The following is a 16,748-nucleotide window of genomic DNA, read 5'->3' as shown; positions in this document are numbered from 1 at the left end:
CACGTTTATTCTTTCGGCATTCACCAAAAATTAACAGCATATCAACGTATTCGTTGGGAGTGAAGGTAAAAGGCATTTTGATATACAACAACAATATCACGACTGATACCAATTTGTCATCCAGATACCGTAGGAATAAAACAAAGCACAAAAAGTTCTAACATTTTATCGACTCTTTTTTTTCAACATCCACTTTTTCTTGTCCCTACAATGTGGACTAATTCGATCAGTCCAATTAACAGTACCCACTAACGAATTCAATTTTATCGAGTGACTATCTTTACAACTACATATCATCATTGATTGAGAATTAAAAAGAGCTGTCAGTTGAAGCCAAACAAACATGGGGGTGCCATTTGAAAAACAAAAGTTAGGGGTTGTTTCTCAGGGGTTGTTTCTCAGGGGTTGTTTGTCAGGGGGTGCATTTTGCTATGCTGCATGAAAGAGCGTATGGTCTCCTACGACAAGTATTTTTTTCAATTTTTTTTTTCCGCAGGTAACTGAGATATCTGCTGGCCTAAAAGCTCTGGGACACCCGGTATAGCAATCTATGATTTTTTTTGTCAGCTCTATTCTTTGTGCGAATCACATCCAACTAGCTGCACTTTTTGCTTCTCAATTTTCTCTATGAGATCAATATTGAGGGTCATTTCAGCCACAGTTTTTAGAATACATCCGAACTGGAATAAAACAACCCTCCGTATTTTTCCATTTTTCCGATATTTTCATTCCTGCCATCATCCTATTTTCTGGAATTATATGTTAATATATTTATGTGTTGCCCTTCAAAATGTGAAAGCCATTGAACTAAAAATTCAAAATTTCTATTTCAGACTTTACATGAATAATATCAAGCTGAGAAAACCTACATTGTACATGAAATAATATAAGTATAAACAACTGTTACTACTACTACTACTACTACTACTACTACTAGTATAAGACATTATTCAATTAAAAAAAAAACAATTTTATGATTTCATGTGATGCTATGTTGAACAATAAATTATGAATAACACATTCTATGGGATATCTATAAATCTATCTAATATCTGCCATCACTCAGAGAGCTAGCCAATATCTTCTAGCTGCAGAATACTGTGGTTTCATCTTTTCCAAGCTGGGAGCATCCACACTGCAATGTTACAATAATTGATAGAGACCCTGTAGTAAAGAAGTAAATATGATCTAGTACTCACTTTTTTCTGTAAACGATAACATTGTTTCAGCGTACTACCCTTCTTACGCTTAAATATAATCCATTTTTCCTGGACATTATTGCCACCCTTTCTATCATTGAGTTTCCTTCGGAGGAGTCGACATGGTTGACATCGAGGATTTTGTTGCATGCTTTTGTACATTTCATGTCCAACAATAACTCCTTGACATCGGAAAACTGAAAATGTTGCAATATATGAAAATCATGCTATTGGCAGCATTTAATCAATTACCTTTGATTCTCAATTTGGGTACCAACACACAATGGCCACTTCTCCACACTTTTCAGATATGCATAAACATCCTCAGGCAGTGCCGAGACAATTTGGTCATCTACATGTAGTCTTTCCTTATTGGGAAAGATAACCTGTAAACAAAATGATGTAAAAGCTTTTGTTTGTCTTGCAACATTTGCTCTTCCACAAGATGTTCACCAGCAGAACTGTGGAACTGATGCTGATTGTTGGCAACGCTTCTGGTTTGAGTGTTTTCCTATGTTATTCATGTAAATGGACAACATCCTTAATAACAATTTTGTTGTACATGTTAATATGTTCGCTCTTGAAATGCAACTGGCAAACTAAATCTAAGGTTTCAAAGTAATCTCTGAAGCTGTGATGGGCTTTTTCTCTCACCCTAGACGCTCCTTACCTGTGCTCGGGCGCCAGTGGGGCAATCAGTGGAACCCCACGTCTCTCACAGAATCTCCAAAAATTAGAGAGCCCGGGTAGACTTGAATGATCAGTGGAGTAGGGTAGCAGTGAAAACTAGGGTGGTAGCGTCTTCTTTGTCTCTGCTTTCTGACGGTTTTTAATCGTTCAAAAAGAGTACCTACCTCTTCTGACGAAAACCTAATTCTAACTGATTTGGGGAACTGTCTCTCACTGGCAAAAATAACTGGCAACAAAATAAATATTTAGTCCTTTTTTCCTACTGGATTAAATTATATACAGAAATGTATAAGTCTCAACAAATATTGATGTCAACCGGCGTCCTGGTCGGTGTGGGGGCGGCTGATGAAACACGGTCTCTCCAGGAGAATACGGTTGAAATAGACGGTAATTACGGTTAAATTTTGTACGGTCACTCCAGAGGAGTACGGTGGAAATAGACGGTAGTTAGTTAGAAATCCTGGCAAGTCACTCTTTCTGTCGGCGGAAATCGGTACAATGGTTGTTCTCAGTCGAATGGCAGTGCTTCCTGTCACTCTCTCTCTCTCTCTCTCTTTGTCTCTCTCTCTCTGTTACCCTCTGTCGGCGGAAATCGGTACCGTGGCTGGTCTCAGTCCAATTGCAGTGCTGTCCCTCTCTCTCTCTCTCTCTGTGTGGCCCCTTAAAATGGCTGCCAGTCAGACAGCAGGTCGGAAGGAACTGTCAACCTGTAACTTGATCGAAAGTCGACAATATATTAACAAAATAAGCACCAAAAATACGGTGGGAACTCCAAGTCCTACGGGGACCCCACGGCGGTCGCACGGACACGGATGGCCGGCACTCTACACAGTCTACGATCACTAGGTCAAGTTTAAACGGTTAGAAAGTATTCTCAGCCAGTCCAACAGACTAAAGAAAGCGGAAAATAGCCCTCAATCATGCACTACGTAAGAAACAATAATACTAAAAGTGACTTGCCTTAAGATGGCCGCGGAAGAAGAAGACGTGTTATCGGACGCTTCCGATAGAAACGAATGTAATGAACAATTTATGAAGTGTTGTTCGACGAAAAACTGCAAATTAAAAGTTTGTATTCGGTGTTTTTCGATTTTCCACAAAGCTTGTGCAAAGAGGAATTCAAAAATAAAACATTTAAGTGGCAACAAAATCCTGTGCTGTGACGGTGCCGATATACAATATGACGCCGGATCAAATGGAAATACAACAGAAACGCTCATTCTTCAAGTGAAATACCTTCAGGAGTTATTGGATGAATCAAGAGACAAAAACAATATTTTGAAACAAAATAATGGTCTTCTCATGGATAAAATTCAATTGTTGGAAGAAAAATATAGTAAAAAAACAGAGGTAAATACAACGGGAAAAACTCATATAAACATACCAATAATAGAAGAACCAATAAATGCGAGTGAAGTAGAATCCGTTTCTTACGCCGAAGTTGTCTCCAATAATACACAGAAGATGGCGCAAATGGCGGTGAAAATGAACCCCATTACAGAAATAAATCGAGGTTCACAGAAGATGTCTCAAAAAACTAACCTAAATGTCTTTGACAGTAGGAGTAAGCAAAGACAGACAATGCAAACAAATCAAAACTCCAGTCAACAAGAACAGACAACAAACGAAGATAATAATTTTACTAAAGTTACGTACAAAAAAATGAAACAGGTCAGGAAAAACATCGGAACAGGAAAGCAGAGTAAAGGTTTCTCAGGTCAAGAGAGAAAAGTATGGTTGTATATTTACAGAGTGAAAAGAAGTACAACGACTGAAATTATCGAAGAGTATCTATCTACCAAGGAGGGATTTCAAGAAGTGGAAATAATGGTAACAGAAATTCCTTCAGAGGAGAACCGACTCAAAAGATTTGTCTTGTCTGCCCCACTTGAAAAGAAAGAGGAACTCTACAAACCCGAGTTTTGGCCATCCGACGTTGGCATAAAACGTTTTGATTTTTCAAAACACAAAGACCTACTCCAAGAAGGTGCAAATTTTTTATAGAACACTCTGAATCTCAGTCAGATACCCAGCGGAAGGAGAAAAGCATTATGGTAAAAAAAGCAACGATAATTCATCAAAATGTGCAGTCAATTGGTATTTGTGTTAACAGACTGGAGAAATTCCTGCATGATTTCCCTGACTGTATAATTCTCTGTGTCACGGAGCACTGGAAGACTGAAACCCAGTTAACAAATTATGGTATTGCTGATTTCTATTTGGCTGAGGCTGTATGTCGTCAAGTTGAAAACCAACATGGGGGAACTGCCATTTTTGTGAGGCATAGTATAAACTTCAAGAGGCTTTCAAAAATCACTGAATTATCGAAGTTAGGAATCTGTGAATGCAGTGCTTGTGAATTCAACATCAATGGTGAGAAGACCATCGTTCTGTGTCTGTATACTCCTGGTGGAGTAGTAGACGATTTTTTGAGTTGTCTGGAGAGGATTCTGGTGGGTCTGGTTTCTTTCATTGGTCATATCATCCTGGTAGGTGATTTCAATATCCATATGCACAAAAATGATAAAAATAAAGAAAAAGATCTCCTATTTTCCCTATTGAGCTCTTACAATTTGTACCCACTTATTAATGATTACACCAGAATTACGAACACCTCAAAGTCCCTTATTGACAACATTTTTGTGAATCGAGAGAAAGAGTATGTAGCAAAAGTTCATCATAACCAAATTTCCGATCACTCTGCACAGAGTGTCAGTTACCCCTATCTAAAAATCAATGATTTTGTTCTCAGGAGAGTATTCAATGAATGCAATAGGGCAGATTTTAAGAACAGACTCAGCGGTGCAGATTGGTCCAAGGTTTATGAGTCAACTGAAGCAAATGAAGTTTGGGGAAAGTTTTACAGTATCTTTCGGCATTATTTTGATCTTAGTTTTCCAGTGAAGACAATAAAACTGGGAAAGAAGCCTCCAAAACAAAATATGATGGATCCTGAAATACAAGAATGTAAAAGACAACTAGACATTTTATTTGTTATTAGCTCTGTAAATGAATCTTTCAGACAGCAATATAAAGATGCAAAAATCGCATATGAGAAGATGCTAGCAAGAAAAAAGGGTGCATATTACCAACACAAGATAGAGCAATCTGATAATAAATCTAAAACAACATGGGCGATAATAAATAGAATAAAGGCCGGATCAGATGCTCCTAGAGATACACAAGTGGATGGTGAGGGAGTGGAAATTGCAGACAGATTCAATCAATACTTTTTAAATTCTGCAATGAGCATGGTGCCTAATTCAATTGAAGAGAATCATGTTCCTTATTTCCAACAAGCAGATAAGTCCATGTTTTTCAAAGCAATAACGCAGGAAGAAATAATAGTTTCAGTGAAAAGCCTCAAAAATAAACATAGCACTGGCTATGATGAGATTCCAACATCACTCATAAAATTTTGTATTAATGAAATCAGTACACCGTTAACATATGTAATAAAAACATCTTTTGAATCAGGAATATTTCCGGATGCATTAAAATTAGCAACAATCAAACCCCTACACAAAAAAGGCAATGTCGCAGAGATTGAGAACTATAGGCCAATAAGCTTGCTGCCTAGCTTTTCGAAAATTTTCGAGAAATGTATAAGCAGCAGGTTAATGGAGTACTTTGTCACAAATGATATGTTGTACAAAAGCCAGCATGCATATTTGAAGGGGAGAGGAACTCACACTGCTATATTTGAGTTCACAGAGAAAATTTTACAAGAATTGGAGGAAAAAATCCAAGTTATGGGGCTTTTTTTAGATCTTACAAAGGCGTATGATTGTGTGAACCATAAAATTTTATTAAAAAAGCTGGAAAGATATGGTGTTGCTGGTGTTTTGCTTGCATGGTTGGGGTCGTACATGTCGGGGAGATTTCAGCAAACTGCCATTACAAAGGAAGGAATCTCCTATACATCCAGTAAAGAATCCGTTGAAATAGGCATTCAACAACGTAGTATCCTAGGTCCAATCTTGTTTATTATTTATATAAATGATGCTCCCATTTCTGTTGCCAATTTGAATTGTTTTCTCTGTGATTATGCAGATGATAAAAATATTCTAGTAGCTGAGAAAGACCTAAATGCTTTAACTGGAACTTTGAATAAAATTTATGAAGCTTTATCGAATTGGATCTCTAATGAGGGGCTGCTATTGAATCATAACAAAACCGATTGTGTTTTCTTCAAAACTAGAAGAAGTAATGTTGATTGTCCCGATCACATTAGCTTAAATGGGGTAGAGATTGGTGTGAGCACGGAGGCAAGATTACTGGGCATGACAATTGATGAAACTTTATCATGGGAGGTTCACATTGATAAACTTACCAAGAAATTGAATTCGGTGTGCTACACTTTAAGAGTGATGTCACAGTATTTGAATGTGTGTGGTTTGAAAATGATTTATTCCTCATGTTTTGAAGCACCTCTTAGATATGGAGTGGTTTTTTATGGAGGTGTCAGGGCTTCAGATGTAATATTCAGAACTCAAAAAAGGGCCATAAGAATTATCAACAAACTTAGCTATAGAGCATCCTGCAGAGGTTTTTTTAGAAGCAGTGGTTTGTTAACTTTTGCTGCAGTATATATTGAGGAATGTCTCATGTTTCTTTTCAAGAACCGAGAATACTTCAGAGAAAATTTACCATCTCATTCTTACAATAGTAGAAGCTGCAATTTTGTGTACCCCATTCATAGACTGACAGTTACAGAGAAAGGAGCCAAGTATGCTTGTATGAAGCTTTTTAATACGTTTCAAGCAAATGGACAGCAAATATGTTTTCAGGAGAGAATTACACAAACTGTTAATTGAGCTGGAGCCTTACACTGTGCTAGAGTACCTAAATGCTTCTTTGTAATTTTGCTGAGTAAAGTTTCTATATTTTTGTTTTTGACATTATTTCGTTCTGATGATACATAAGTATATGCGAGGGGTGAACCGGTCGTGAATTGTGGTGTACAAATTGCAGGAATTGTCATGAATTGAATTGAATTGCCAAGAATTGTTGAGAATTGTCATGAATTGCCAGGAATTGTGGTGAATTGTCAAGAATTGTCGTGAATTGCCAAGAATTGTGTGAATTGTCAGGAATTGTTGAGAATTGTCGTGAATTGTGGAGAATGGGCTATTTTTCTAAATTTCAAAATCTAAGAATTTTTATAACTCAAATACATATATGGAAATTTATTTTTTTAGAATTTTAACACATTGCATTCGGTCGAAAATTGTTATTTCAGAAGAGCTCTCTTATAGAACATGGATATGTTCTAAGGTATAGAATTCAGAAATTTGTTTTTGTAATATGTGGATATTTCGGTGGATATGGAATTCTATATTTTCTTGATCGGTTTCACTGGTGTCGAATTGACAAAAATTACTAGACTGTAGTAAGGGCATTCTACGTTACACGCTTTTACACAATCGAATGTTTATTAAGTTTCGAAACGTGTATATCTGAATTTTGAAGCGAATCTCTTACGTGTTGGATAACTAATGGGAATGGGTTTCCATAAATAATTTGAATTCGATTTTGGAGTTTTAGGAAACTTGCCCATCGTCGTAAATTATAAGGAATCGTTCTGAACTATTAATTTCCGTGAATTGTTCGAAAATTCTCATGAATTGTCTGGAATTGTCATGAATTGCAATGCATTTTCTAATTGTTGGGCGATTCGCTGTCTTGCAATTCACAGGTGTCCAACCTGTCCAACTATTAGGAAGCAGAAAGGGAGGTTTGCACATGTATATGGACATGTATATAGTCATATTCATGTAGACATGTATATAGTCGCATGCCGGCGCAATAGTGCAAACTCCGAGTTTAATTTCTGTATTCTGTGATTTGAATTAAAGTGATATAAGATTGAGCAGGTAAGAATTATACAACATCTAATTTTTTCATTATTTCTTATTGATACACAATAATTTCCTACGGGTGTGAAGCCAGGTTTCTTTCATCCACAGTTACAATCTGTCAAACGCCGCGCTCTAAGGATAACTGTATTGTTCAGTATACAATTCTTACAGTTCTGAAAAAGATATTAAAGCTCGTTTTAGGATTTGAGTTTCTCTTGGAAAAAGAATGAGATATGGTGCAATCGGATATTATTCATACCTTGATTTATACCAAAGAAAATCATTAAAGCTCATTGTCAGCCCGGACGGGGGGCCTGGAGGGATTCAAAGTTAAAAATTTCAAATTTTCTCGAGACATGTGCATTCTTGAGAAGATAGTAAATTGGTTCGATATAACATTTTACATCATGAACAGTCATCAAAACACTTTGTTAACCTGTACAGGGACTATTCACCAACAATATTGGTGAATATTGGTCCCGATCTCTTTGCGTTCAATAGCAGGTACCTGAAACGATTCCTTTGGTTGAAACCGTTTTATTACTCTGTTGGGAATAACCCATTAAAATCATTGTTAAGAACGGGCGTTCTTTCTTCAATGCATATCATATAATTTTGGTTATTTCAACCTCATTTTTAACACTTTTATAATTTCTGAGAAGATGTTAATTCGAAATGTCGGTCTATATCGGTATATCGATTGCAATAATGTCAATTATGTATATATTCACAGCTTCTTCCCTCTCAACCTGACAAAGATCATTCGGAGGTTCATCTAAGACTTGGAGATTCGCTTGGAGTCTCTCCAAGTATAAAAAAAAATTATTTGAAACATTTGTCTAATGTTTCAAATAATATATAAATAATAATATTAATAATTGTTTTCAGCACTCAAAAAGTAGACATAGATATTTCAGCACGTGTGTCGAATCTCTTGATGGTTATTCTGTAAGCTCTTTGTTATTCCATATAAATTGAACGAACAACATTTGTGAGAACACAATCTTGATTTCAACGCACCATGTTTCTGAAACCTGGTAAGTTGTGTTATTATTTTGTAGTACTTCACATACTTTCATAAAATTCCATAAAATAACTCGACATGTTGATGTATGATTTAAAATTAATAGCTTGCACAGTAACCATTTTTTTCAACTACCCGATTAATTTGCGTTTGATAGAAGGTACTGATTCAAAAGATTCCGCCTAGAAGTATTTCTTCGCTTCATAAAATTTTATAACTCAATTTGGAAAAACCTACAAAAATTGTCGTTACGAACGGGTACGCTCTGTTGTATTCAATATTAGGGTTGCCCATTTTGACCAAAAAGATTTTATGCACAGAATAACTCTAGAGCCATTTGCTGAGGGAATTTTAAAAAATTTACCTGAAAGTATTTTTTCGGATCATACAATTTTATACCTCAATTTTCAAAATTGTCGTTATGGAAGGGAATGCTCTTATCCTAAATTAGGTCGTTTTCACAACATTTTATTCAGTTGAATTTCAAAGTTGTTTGAATCTGCCTATATAACTATGTTGATGAGAGGAGGTTAATAGTACATCAAACAATGAAGTATAGGATATCCATGGATAGAAGCAATTTCTGTAAGCTAGCCTCAGTTAGCCTTAACTACTATCTGGCTATATCTATAAGACATATTATTGAGTGGTTTCAGAGCTCTCATAGTGTGATGTGAAGAAAATCCCCAAAATATATATTAAAAAAAAAAAACATTACTATGAATTGTATTGAATTGTCATGAATTGTATTGAATTGTCATGAATTGTATTGAATTGCCATGAATTGTATTGAATTGTCTGTGAATTGCCGTGAATTGCCATGAATTTTCTTGAATTGTGTGAATTGTTGAATTGTCTGAATTGTTTTATATGCTTTTATAGGAATTGCGTGAATTGTCTGAATTGTGGTGTACAACATTTTCATGACCGGTTCACCCCTCGAGTATATGTGTATACATGTATTGGATTCTCGAAATAAACATTACTACTACTACTACTACTACTAACTTTTTGTCTTCCTGACGTACTTTCCAATTAACGCAATAAAACCTTCGGCACTTTTCTCGACAGCTCGATCTCAATTAATTTCCTCCTGACCTTCAGCCGCTTCAGCGCCCTGCGCCGAAGAAGTACCTCCCCTCTTCTCGGGAAACTTGTCCCACTATTGTTCGGTCAATCAGCCGGCTCGGAAAGAAACAGAAACAACTGAAGAGAAGGAAAAACTGAACGAGTTGAAAGACCGTTCTCGACTCAGAAAATGTACGGTTGAACGGAAATAATTATAAAATATATGAATTCTGAAAACAAAAGACATATACGGTTTCCGCTACAAATATGGGACTGGTCGGTGGAAAACAATGTCAAAATATCAATCGGTAAAGACCCCCTATGATGATATAACGGTTTTCTTCAAAAATATTTCCGTTGATAGGTCGTATTATACAAGTATAGGTGAAGAAATTTCGTTTTCGTGGCGGGGCAAAATATGCATCGTCACATCCCCCTCTGCCTTCCGAAAGAAAAATAAAACGAGGTTTTATTTTTCTTTCAACTCCCTGTGTTTTTCGGTGTAGATTATTGTTGGTTGTAGCCTGTGGACAAACGAATGCTGCGGGGTTATTGACCTCAGAGTTATTTTCCGGCATAGTGAACTAGCTAATAAAAATTTGACGGTAGATACGGTTAGCGCATCCACCAATTATCAAGGGCAGATCAAAGGCGGTTTACGGAACGGTAAATTTAAGGAAGGAAGAAAAGAAAAAAAAACATTATACGGTGTTGATCAGTCGACCTTAACCTTCTTCTTAAGGGTCGGAGACGGTGTGGGCGCTGCTGGGGCGGCCGGTCTGAGCCGCAGGTCCGGCAGCCAGGCTTCTTCCCGGTTTCTCAACGGTGGGCAGGAACAGTGGTCAGTGGATAAACGGTGGTCGGTGGATGAACGGTGGGGTGCTTGGTCGGTCTCAGACGGTGTGGCGGTCGGTGCAATGCCCTCGGCGGTGGACGACGGAACTGGGGTAGCACTGGAGACTCCGGAGGCACGGCCAGGCCTCAGGGGTGTTTCTCGCACTCGGTTGGGTGCCCTGACGCAGCAGTCGCGGGACAATACCCCCATAAGGCCGCATCCGGAGCAGAATTTGACCCTAGTTCCCTGCCATCTCTCCCAGGTGTGGCCTTCACCACCACACCTCCAGCAACTTCGTGGTCCCAGCTCCAGGAATACCTGGATCCCATTGGTGCCAACGGTTCTGGTGGCTGGCCTCACGGTATTGGTACCGGCATCGGTGGTTAATGGCCTGGGGCACTCAAAATCCGTCCACAAGCTCATGCCTGGCGACGATTCCCTGGACGGTGGAGACGGTAAAGGTAGGGGTGTTGACGGTGACGGTGGGGGCGGAAGCGGTGGAGGCGGCGTCGTGGATTGAAACTGTAGCGGTCTTCCCAAACTGTAACGGCGCATCCTGCAAATACATACTGTTAATCGGACAGTAATTTACGGTTCATTAGTACCCTGTTCGCTTTGAACGGTACTACTATAAGGTTAGTAACGGTATTTATATTTCAGAAACCCCCTCTTCAAGAGAGGGCTTCAGATCTTTAATATGAACATGTTGGAAAACCTTACCACCGCCATCCTTGATGTTATACACTACCGGAGAGATTACTTTGACAACGGTATATGGACCGGAATATTTCGGGGCCAATTTGGCGGCAATTCCCTCTACTGCAGAAGATAAGGGATGCTCCCTTCGGTACACCTGGTCTCCTATTCTGCATCGCCAGTCTCTCCGGCGTAGATTGTAGTAGTGGCTCTGCTGGGAGAAAGCATGGGCTAATCTAGTTCGGACAAACTCATAAGTTTCGGTAAAACGGTTTAGTTTATTTGCATGCAAAGCAACCTGCGGTTCGGTGTCCGGTTCGGTGTGATCCATTTCATCCCGGTTCACCATCTCAGCTACGTACTTGGCGTTCGGTGAACGCATCTCCTTACCAAAATTCAGGAACGCTGGGGTGTATCCGGTCGACTCCTGCCTTGCAGAGTTTATTGCGAAGGTCTACTCCTTCAGATGCTCATCCCAGGTACGCTGATCCTTTCCACAGAACTGAGCTATCATGGTTTTAAGGGTACGGTTGGCTCTTTCTACGGGGTTACATTGGGGAGAATACACTGGTGCAAAGCGGTATCGGATCCCAAGATCTCGTAGACTTCCCTCGAACAACCGGCTATCATACTGGGATCCATTAACACTAATGACGGTTTTCGGGCATCCAAACTTCAGAATAACATCCTCGTACAAAGCCTGGTACACACCCTTTGCGATTGCTCTTCTCAAGGGCCTGGCTTCCACCCATTTCGAAAATCTGTCCTGCATCACAACTAAATAACAATTTCCCTTCCTCGAACGAGGAAGAGGCCCCACAATATCGGTACTAACGGTATCCCAAGGTTCTCTTACCACATACGGATGCATTTTCCCCGGTGGCTTCTGTTGTGGAACCTTGTATCTCTGACACGTTACACATCTACGGACAAAACGGGCTATTTCTCTGAACATTCCTGGCCAATAGTAGTTCCGGGCTATTCGAGATATGGTTTTCGCTATCCCCAGGTGTCCAGCGGTCGGTCGGTCGTGGTTTTCCTGTAAAATATCTATTCGGTCTTCCCTTGGAAAGCATAACTTCCACGGATTGCCGAATTCCGGCTCGGTAAAGTCATCTGAATCCCAAAAATGACGGTATAATTTTCCGGACACAATAGTGTGATCGGGAAACGCTGCTGTACAACTTACAGTATCCTCGGTCAGACAGATGGTCTCGGTCGGTAACGGTAACGGATTTCTGGACAGACTGTCTGCTACACGGTTAAGGGTTCCTATCCGGTACTTTATATCGAAGTCGTATTGCTGTAGGAATATGCTCCATCTCGCAATTCTTCCAGTGGGGGACTTGATAGATTGTAGCCATCGCAGACTCATGTGGTCGGTTATAACGGTGAAACGGTAGCCTTCCAGATACGGTCGCAGCTTGTCAATGCTCCACACTATTGCCAGACATTCTTTTTCTGTAACAGAGTAATTTTTCTCTAGACCTGACAAGGTCCTGCTAGCATAAGCTATAACTCTTTCCTGTCCATCAACGGTCTGTGTCAGGGCAGCTCCCAATCCTGCATCTGATGCATCGGTTTGAAGGACAAACGGTTTTGAAAAGTCCGGGCAGGCCAATACTGGTGATTGTGTCAATTTCTGCTTCAGAGTCTCAAAAGCATTCTGTTGGGCGGTTTCCCGTTTCCAGGTTTGCTTCTTTTTGAGTAATGCGGTTAACGGAGCCACAACCCTGGAGAAATCCTCGATGAATCTACGGTACTATGAATCAACACCAAGAAAACTTCTCAGCTCTCGTACGGATTTCGGTGCAGGCATCTCATTTATGGCTGAAATTTTATCAGGATCGGTACAAATGCCGTCCTCGGTTACTACATGTCAGATATTTCAATGATTTTCTTACAAACTCACATTTTTCCGGATTTTACTGCAGGTTGGCCTCCCTGAGGCGGTGGAAAACTTTCCTCAGGTTGTCAAGATGTTCGTCCAATGTCTCTCCAAGAACCACTATGTCATCCAAGTACGCAAATGCATCCGGTTCCATCTCACGGCCAATAACTCGGTCTAAAAGGCGTTGAAAGGATGCCGGTGCGGAATGCAGACCAAAATCCATTACTTTGAACGGTACCTGCCAATTACCCTGTTTAAGGTCAATAGTGGAGATATACTTGGATTTTCTCAGTTTGTCTAAAATTCCTGAAATATATGGCAACGGATAGGCATCTTTAACAGACGCATTGTTAACCATTCGGAAATCTATACAAAATCGGGGTTTACCCTTTTTTTCTGGACAATTACTATCGGTGAGCTCCACGGAGATGAGGACGGTTCAATGATGCCTTCGGCCAACATTCGGTCAACTTCCTGGTTTATTATTTCCTGCATCTTCGGATTTTGGGGACGGTAACGCTGCTTGATGCGTTCGGTGCCTGGTTTGAGTTTAATTCGGTGTTGGATCAGGGGAGTGGTTCCTCGGAGGTCTTCGAATGCCTTCAATTCGGTTTGCAAGAACTCTTCCAGTCGGACTTTCTCTTCTCCACTAAGGGACGTCAGAAGCGGTCCTATAGCATGTAACTGTCCTCGGTTCTCTGATTCACTGGGACGGGCTTGGATAGACCTTCCGTTCAGGAAACATTCGGCGGTTTGCAGGTTGATTGAAAAATTGTGTGTCCTCAGTATATCCATTCCCAGGACTACATCGACAGGTAGATCTGAAACTAATAACAATTCAGCTTCCAAAATTTCAGGCCCAATCCGGATCGGTGCGGTATATATTTCTCTAATGGGTATGGAACTTCCGTTAGCGACGGTGGTGGTAACGTCTCTAACATAATCCGGTTGTATACCAACTACCTTACAGAGGGCGGCCACTTCACTGCTGATGAAGGACCTGGTAGCTCCGGTGTCTAAGAGTGCAGCGAACTCCTTGTCTCCTACAAAAACATTAATAAATGGACGGTGATCAGTTGGTTTTCCTTTCTCAGGAACCGAGGACGTGGTTGTTTGGAACTGGCGGTCGGTTGGAAGGCCAGGGCGGTTTGTAATTCTGGCAGTAATCGTCGTCGGATGATATTCACCTGCTCTTCCTCGGTCGGTCGCTTTACGGTCAATTTCTGAAACAGATTTTGCATTCGAGTTACATACAACAAGAGTCGTTCATCGGTTCCTTGAGTGCGTTTCTTGATCTCCTCTAGTAGAATCTCCTCGTAATCAGGAGGAAGAAAGGCCTCTCGGAGTTGGTCCTTGAAATCTGTCCAGTTGCTGAATGTGCCTGTTCGGAGAATGTACCAATCTCTTGCATCCTTACGTAACAACTCGTAGATGGACTCAAATAACTGTTCGTGGCTCTCCTTTATAGCCTCGGCTAGATACCCAGCCTCTTCCAAGAACGAGGTCACACTGGTCGACCCATCAAAGGTCAGGCTCCATTTCCATACAGGAATGGTAGGAACGGAACAATCGGTAGTTTTCGGCGGTTTTGTCGACGAATGTTCGGTCGTCAGCTCGGTTTCCTTGGCCGTTGAGACTTCGCTACCTACTTCTCTCACTCCAGCGGTTACGGTAGGGGATGAAGCAAAGGAAACTCTCCTTGTTGATGACATATCTAATATTATACGAATACTGGGGTGTCCCAATCGGCTGTGCCATGAGGCAACTTGATCCCCTGCTTTAGTATTAACATGAGAGATATCTTTACTTTCCGTTGTACATATCTCACTCCTTGTCACCACCTCCCCATTCACTACATAGAGCCTGTTTACAAGTTTCGCTACCATTATGGGTTCCTTCGAGTTATGGTAACAAAGGATTTTTCCCTTTTCCCATACCATTGTTGCACTTGCTTGATCCAATGCTCTACCAGATATCATATTACGTCGAACATTTGGTGCATCTTTGATTATAACGGAGTATGACCTACCTCCCTTTTGGGTGATTATCCTTACATCTCCTACCCCATCTATTTTTGATTTGCCTTCTGCCAATTCTGCCAGCTGGTCCAATAGTTTCAGGGTCGAAAACCATTCCCTCATGCAACATATATGGTTTGTTGCTCCGCTATCCAGGATCCATTCTCTTTTTTGACTTCCCACCTCAGCATTGAAATCAGAAACAGAAGACGAGGACTGTAAGTTTCTGTTCTCCAGGGTTGTTGCCTTCCCCTTTCTACATGTTTCGCTAGGTGTCCAAATATCCCACATCTATTGCATTTTCCCCGGGTTCCAATCGCAAGCTGAGGAATGTTTGTCGCAGTTGGGCAATTGCTCTTGAGGCTGGCTCATGGGTGCTTCTCAAAACATCCCATACCTCTTTCGCACTCTTGCAATTTTGTACTAGACCTTTCTGCTCCTCCTCCAAACCCAGCACTATTGTGGCGAAGGCTCGTTGTTGGTCTTTCCTATACTGATTTAGCTCCTTGGAAGTCGCCTTTTCATCAGGGGGCGTCTCAGCATCCTCTTGGTCGGGAGATACAAAACCCCAAAGACCCCTTTCTGCCAATAGCATCTGCATGTTGAAGCGCCATTGTTTGAAGTTATCATCTGATAATTTCTTGAAAGATAGCACGGACGGTTCCATCTCAGGTTTTATCCTTATAACCAAGCTCTGCTACCACTTGTTGGATCGTTGTATTTTTGGAGTGGAAATAAACCCAATTTCACCACATTCATTTCGTATTTTCAGTCCACAGAAATCAGTCAACAGTTATGGAAGATTATGATATTATATGTTAAAAGCAAGTACAAAAGCATTCATCACCATTTCTACAAATATTTTTTCTAACTCCCTACTATCTTCTGTGAAGGGGGAAGATGTCAGGATCACAGAATACATTCTTTTTCTTATAATGCAAATCTCAACAATGTCATTTCCAAAATGAAAATATAAACGAAGGGAAATAGGCTCACGAAATAGCTAAGAATGTATTCAGCGTATTCGAAAACCCATATTAGCATACCAAACTTTTCGAAATCCAACAGTGTTTACGAGAAATTCGATTTTTTTTGTTTTTCCACTCTTCATTTTCGAGTTCACTTTGAACGGCTCTCTGGAGTGCTATTCTTTATTGAGTCATGAACTTTGTGGTTTTCTGGAATCTACGAAACAACTTGTATGCACTCAATATCCTAGGACGGTAGTAGGACCACCAGGTTTTTAGACATAAGTGCAGATAAGTAATTTTGGGGGGTCTAACCCCTTGTTTATTTTTGACCGAAAAAATCGGGATTTTCGAAATCGAGTTTTTGAGCTAGGGTGGAAGCCTAGGCAACGCTGATTATAAAACCGAAAATCCTAATTGGATCAGACGAATAAAACAGGAGATATCGCAGTTTGAAATTTGTAGTTTTTCAAAAATGTCATTTCGAGAATGAAATTC

General features: G+C 40.1%; 2 protein-coding genes across 4 annotated transcripts; one reads left to right on the top strand and one right to left on the bottom strand.

The window, feature by feature from the left end:
* Positions 1–3,328: 3,328 nt before the first annotated feature.
* LOC123321968 lies at positions 3,329–5,208 on the top strand. 3 transcript variants are annotated; one of them, XM_044909783.1, is made up of 2 exons: positions 3,329–4,378; positions 4,642–5,208. In XM_044909783.1, exons 1-2 carry the CDS (start codon positions 3,941–3,943, stop codon positions 4,654–4,656), a joined length of 453 nt encoding a protein of 150 aa, XP_044765718.1. In that variant the 5' UTR covers positions 3,329–3,940; the 3' UTR covers positions 4,657–5,208. The 3 variants fall into 2 exon arrangements, 2 of the variants coding, with proteins under 2 accessions (XP_044765718.1, XP_044765717.1); XM_044909782.1 differs by having other exon boundaries at positions 3,329–4,856; positions 4,912–5,208.
* A 10,342-nt stretch (positions 5,209–15,550) lies between these two features.
* On the bottom strand, positions 15,551–15,949 carry LOC123322310. The gene has a single exon (XM_044910253.1). It carries the CDS (start codon positions 15,947–15,949, stop codon positions 15,551–15,553), a length of 399 nt encoding a protein of 132 aa, XP_044766188.1.
* Positions 15,950–16,748: the final 799 nt, after the last annotated feature.

The sequence above is a fragment of the Coccinella septempunctata genome, chromosome X (assembly GCF_907165205.1).
Source record: "Coccinella septempunctata chromosome X, icCocSept1.1, whole genome shotgun sequence".
In the NCBI taxonomy this organism is placed as follows: domain Eukaryota; kingdom Metazoa; phylum Arthropoda; class Insecta; order Coleoptera; family Coccinellidae; genus Coccinella; species Coccinella septempunctata.
Note: the sequence above shows the minus strand (reverse complement) of the source record. Positions and strands in the feature narration are given on the sequence as shown.

What these genes read in the sequence shown, in the direction of transcription:
- LOC123322310 (XM_044910253.1), bottom strand. Translation starts at nt 15,949, where the DNA reads ATGGAACCGTCCGTGCTATCTTTCAAGAAATTATCAGATGATAACTTC.
- LOC123321968 (XM_044909782.1), top strand. Translation starts at nt 3,941, where the DNA reads ATGGTAAAAAAAGCAACGATAATTCATCAAAATGTGCAGTCAATTGGT. An exon ending in GGATCCTGAAATACAAGAAT is followed by an intron (nt 4,857 to 4,911) that starts GTAAAAGACAAC and finishes TGAATCTTTCAG; the next exon opens with ACAGCAATATAAAGATGCAA.